Below are 6000 nucleotides of genomic sequence, written 5' to 3' on the forward strand. Positions count from 1 at the left end.
CGGGAAGGGAATAGGTGTATTCGGATACTCCTCGAAATTTGTTGAAGGGATGGACGAATACCAGCGTGAGGATGGGACGAGGAAGGAAGAAAAGGAGAACTGGAGAGAGGAAGGTGGGATACAACTAGTGGAAGAAGATGGCGAGATGGAGGAGGATCTGTGGGATATTCGTGAAGGAGAGTCAGGGAAGGAGAAATAGGGAGATGACGGGGTTGAAGGGTGAGAAGAAGGGGTAGGGGATAGAGCAGAAGACAAAGAAAAGGAAGATGAAGAAGACCGAGAAGAAGAGGAAAAAGCTGATGACAGTCGGAAAGGAGAATTAATGATTTGGATAGACGCAGAAGAGGTTGACGACGGAGAGTGCGATCGAGAATTGATAATTTGGACTGAGGAGAGAGCGGAAGAAATTGAGCATGGTGAGGATGGTCGGGAATTATTTGAACCAACGAAGGCGCGGAAGATAAAACGAAAGAGGAGGACCGCGGAATGGCTTCGGTAGCGTTGTTCCGTTTTCGGGGTGGTTCGTTTCCCGATGATCCCTCGTAACCTCTCCTATGGTTGTCGTGATTTGATCGCGAAGGGGGAGTCACGCTCCTAGTTCCGCGGGATCTTTTCGTGGGAGCTTAAAAAGGACAATTGGGTTGAATTAAAGGAATAACTGACGGATAAAAATCCAGCGGTAGAAAACGAAAGGAAGAACAAATAAAGTCGGCGCAGTTTTCAAAACAATAGCAAAGAAGAGAAAGGAAAAGGAAAGAAAGTAAAGAGTATCACAGAAAGTGAACAAAAGGATCGCGTACTTGATACATTCTGCTATGTCTGTTCTTAGTGCGTTTAGTTGGCTGAGCCGCTTCTCAGGACAAGGTCAGAGATACTGATTGTCTAGTTGATAAGTTAACACTACTTCACTCTTTTCTTTTTGAGAAAAATTAACTGCCGGTTTTCGTTAAGTGCGTGTGACTTCTGCACTTGATCAAGACTACCGGGTACTGACTTTTTACTATCGTCACGTAAATGAAGCTTCCACACTTGATGACTGATTTCTGGATACCGAATGCTGCCTCTAGGCAGGTCGTCGTCTTTTTATATGGGAGCTATAGTGTAGGAGAGGCTTATTCCTTTTCCGCGAATTCCCGAAAATAATTATTTTCGGGAACCAACGTATCATATCATCCTTTGTGATAATTAAGCCGGTATCGGCGGATGGGTCTGTGAGGTGCTTTGTTGGCCTTAGATCTATCGTTTCCGACCGCGATGATAGCGAGACGTTCGTTTCCTTAACCCGGATACGTTTCTAACTGAAATCCTTTGTGCCAGGCCGGACACGCGTGCCAGAATTCACGGCTCTTGTAAAAATATTCGCCCAGGGACCAGCTATTCATTATATTCATATCATTTCTTCTTCTGCGAATAGCGATATCTCTCACTGCGATCACGAGACCTCCACCCACACGCGACCGAACTTATCGCGACGTGGTACGTTGTTCGTTAAATTATTTTTCTAGAGTATTTATTACTTCCTTTGGAAGCGAGGAACCGTGGAGTTTGCTAGACGTAACATTTTACATCGTATTTTTTTACACGATTCACAATTACACGATTTTTTAACATGTTTTATTCACAGTTACACATTCTTTTTCATATGTTTTACTTATTGTTACATAGTTTTTCACACGTTTTACTTACTTTTACACAATTTGCAGAAAATGTCACGAAAATAATGCGTATCCTGCACGAATAGTTCAAATCTTTCTTTTCTTAAATAGTATGAGCAATATATTCTACAGTGGAGCTGTGATTATTAAATAAAATATTTTCAGGGAATGCATTTATATACAGGGTGTCTTATGGGAAGTTTCTGAAAGTAAACGATTGGTTCTCCCCTCCATGACTTCAGAAAGGGTCTTACGGTTAACGGTCGTTCATCTGAGTGTCCGCAGTTTTATTCTGGTTGTGGTAGATGCAAGTCCGTGCGCGTCAAAATGAGTAATCTGACGACGGAAGAAAAGATTTATCTTGTCGAGTGCTTCTTTTCCAGAGGAAAAGTTTATAGCAATGCTTACAGGGGGTTTCGTACTAAATACGGAACACATAAAGTTAAGAGCGAAAACACGCTGAAAAGGTTAGAATTTATTATTTCGTTAAACGTATGCGTTACGTCACTCCATTTTTTGGTAATAAATCTGCATTAAAATAATGTTTTGTGTTATTTTTATCAGAATTATCGATACTTTTATGCAGTATGGAACTATCCAAAACCGTAGACATGATCTGCCAGGTTCTTCTGTGTCTGTAGCTGCAGAAGAAAACATTGAAGATATTAAGAAGTATTTTGAAGAGAATCCAAATTCTTCCATTCGGAAAGCTGCCCAAGCTCTTGAAATATTCAAAACAACGTTACACAGGATTTTAAAACATTTCCTGAAAATGCATCCCTATAAAATAACATCGCATCAATTGCTAACCAAACGCGCTATGACAAAACGTGTGGAATTCTGCAAGACGATAAATGGAATGTTTGAAGATGGAGAACTTGATGCAAAATTGATAATTTACACGGACGAAGCACATTTCTGGCTAAATAGTTATGTTAATAAACAAAATTATAGATTTTGGGGGTCGGAAAATCTCAACGTTTCCCTGGCTAAACCTTTACATCCACAAAAAATAACAGCATGGGCTGCGATCTCGGTAAAAGGAGTTTATCTGCAATTCTTCGAATCAACAGTCACTGGTGAAAGTTACAAGCAGCTTCTCGAAACACAATTCTTCCCTCATGCAAAAAAAGAGGCCTGGTCAGAGGATTTCATTTCATGCAGGATGGAGCGACACCACATCGAACCCAGGAGGTTTTCGAAACAATCCATAAAGTTTATGGCAATCGAGTCATCGGTCTGGGATACCCCAAATTGGCCCAGGGGGGGCTAGAATGGCCACCGTACTCGCCGAATTTAAATCCATGTGACTTCTTTCTTTGGGGATACATTAAGGACCATTGTTATGCCGGAAATTCAGAAACAGTGTCCGATTTAGTAGTAGCTATTAAGAAGGTCGTCAGCAACATTAAAGACGACATGTTAGAAAAAGTTTTCACAAGTTTTCGTAAAAGAATTGATTTTTGTACAAATTCAGATGGTGCACACTTTGAAAATATTTATCATTAGCTTACTTGATTATTAGCATATTTTTCATTAATAAAATAAACTGATATACAAACATTTTGCTAAATTTTATTTATACCCATTAAAAACTGCAGACTTTACTCTTTCCAACGCAATTTTTGTTTTTTCAATAACTGCATACGTTTAAAAATGACAGCTGATTAGTTTCAGCAACTTCCCATGGGACACCCTATATTTTAAATTGCTTTTGTATAGTTTGTGTTATTTTAACACAACTTTTATACTTTGTGACAAATTTTACATGATTTGTGGCAATTTTTACACGACTTTCTTTGCACTGTACGCATCCATCGTGTAAAAAGAAACCCAACTGTATAACGACCAACGAATTATGAGCGACAGCTAAAAACTTTTAAGAGAGAAAAAAGCTACTTCTACTGTTTTTGTTTTCTGCCATTTTAGCTAGGTGTTATGGACTTCCAAAAATCCATAAACCTGCATTGAGAATTAGTTTCCGCTATTGGTACTCCAGAATACAATATTGCTTACTTTTTCCATAAAATCTTAAGAGTCCATCCCTAAACCTGGATCTCATATTAAGGATAGCTGGATCTTTGTCAAAATATACAGAACTTAAACATAGGACCTAATGAAGAATTTGTATCTCTGAATGTCATCTCTTTATTCACTAATATCTCAAAGGAATTGGTGAAGAAAAGTATAGAAAAGAGATGGCATTTGATCAATTCTGTGACAAAATTTAATCTTGACCAGTTTCTTTATGCCTTTGACTTGATTTTGACTTCTACTAGTTTCAGGTTTTGTAGACAGTTTTATACCCAGATTTTTGGATGCTCTATGGGTTCTCCATTATCACTCATATTGGTGGATATTATTCTTGATGACTTAGAATCTCAATGTATTGAATCGCTTGACTTCAAAGTACAGACATTTTACAGATATGTTGATGACGTCTTTACCATCTTACTAAAAAAAAATAAAATCCAGTATGTTATGAATGTATTTAACAGTTATTAATCGAGACTACAATTCTCATGTAAATTAGAGAGCAACAACTCTTTGAGTTTTTTAGATACCATAGTCATTAGAGCAGACAACAAATTAATTACAAATTACAAATCAATTGGTATCGCAAATCGACCTTTTCCGGTAGATACATTACTTATTTCTCGAATTACCCACTGAAACACAATATCGGTGTTATAAATGGTTTGGTGGATAGAGCCATGTTGTTGTCTGACAGTTCTTTCCATATGTCGAATATTGAGACTGTTAGATCTATCTTGCTTAATAATTGTTACCCTTTTCAATTTATTAACAAATACATGAACCAAAGATTGAGGACAATTAAATATGTTGATGTTGATATTGAGAACGATATTGATGACAGACAAGCGAATAACACCAATGTAACTATTCCTTATATCAAAGGCTTGAGCGAAGACTTTGTACGAACGCTAAAACGTTATTATTTGAACACGTAAACATGTACACCGTTCACTTGGACACGTAAAAGTTACACATCGCAAACTTGGACACCGGAAAGTTGCACACCACAAAATTAGACACAGCGATTAGATGGTGCGTAACTTGTAGCTTGTAGGTAACTTAGCAATATGCAATTTTGCGGTGTCCAAGTTTGCGATATACAACTTTCCGGTGTTCAATTTTGTGGTGTGTAACTTTCCGTTGCGCATTTTTAATGCGTCTTAATGCAACGGTGTCCAAAATTAAGTTTTTATGTATCCAAAAGATACTGTGTCTAAAATTCCTGTGTCCAAATGCACAATATCCAATTGAACCGTGTGCAACATTCCGTGTCCATTTGCACCGTGTCCAATTGTACTGTGTCCAAATGCATCGGTCCCGTATTCAGTTTTCTTTAAATTCAATATATTTAATTAAAAAATTTTTTAATTAAATTTAATTGAATTTGTAGGTTTAATCATGTGTACTTTGATTCATGGCTGGATGGCTAAGGAGCAGCAGTTTGACGATGAGACTGTTTGGGAGTTGGAAGAATCTCAAGAATCGTGTCAGAAAAACCAAGAGAATGAAGTATCAATGAACAATATGTAATATACACAACTACCTATTTTACAAAAATCTCTAATGTGGAAATATTACCAATATATGTATATATACATATATGTACATATAATATTGATTTAATTACTGTCTTATACTTATACTGTTTATAATTATGATACAATTTATAATTGTATAAACATATCTAAAGAAAGTTTTAAATTCTACTTTATTGTATAATATTAGTTTCTAAATTATATATACATATATAAATTTAATTAGAGTTTTATTAGTAATGTACACGCAATGGGTGATTATTATAAATGGGTTTTGTCGAAATATTAGACTTTTTTTAATATCCTCTCTATTTTTTGCTGTAACATTTTGCTGTAATAGGTGTGAAATATTTTTATATCCCATTATTATGTAGGAAAAATGAAAACAGTAAGAAGACTAAAAATATTGTAACTGTATATTTTAATGCTAGAAGTACATAAAATGTGTAGAAAGACGAAGTACAAAATTTGCGACATAAAGTAATTAAAAATTGTTCTTAATGATATGTTGAAATTGTTAACGAATATTTAACATTATAAGAATTAAACACGCCTTTGTAACATTAAACATAAAAAATTATGTATTTGTCTTCTTCATAAAATGTTCTTAGCATTTATAAAACAATATATGAATATATTATTTTATACAGGGTATCGCAAAAGTATAGAAACCTCTAAAGTTTACGAAAATTATGCATTTTAGAGAAAACTCTTTCAGACAAAAGTTGTAGGGTTTCAAGTAACGCATTACACAGCAATATCAGTATGACCTT

General features: G+C 35.8%; 1 protein-coding gene across 7 annotated transcripts in view; it reads left to right on the top strand.

The window, feature by feature from the left end:
* The window catches only part of LOC105276776 (ammonium transporter Rh type B), a 352615-nt gene extending 347105 nt beyond the window's left edge, over positions 1 to 5510 (top strand). For all 7 annotated transcript variants that reach the window (XM_026970179.1, XM_026970180.1, XM_026970178.1 and 4 more), the window contains one exon: positions 5083 to 5510. In XM_026970179.1, coding sequence (XP_026825980.1) covers positions 5083 to 5222 — 140 coding nt within the window. In that variant the 3' untranslated portion in view covers positions 5223 to 5510. The remainder of the gene's footprint in view (positions 1 to 5082) is intronic.
* The last annotated feature ends 490 nt before the right edge of the window (positions 5511 to 6000 follow it).

Source organism: Ooceraea biroi, chromosome 6 (genome assembly GCF_003672135.1).
Source record: "Ooceraea biroi isolate clonal line C1 chromosome 6, Obir_v5.4, whole genome shotgun sequence".
NCBI classification, from domain to species: Eukaryota; Metazoa; Arthropoda; class Insecta; order Hymenoptera; family Formicidae; genus Ooceraea; species Ooceraea biroi.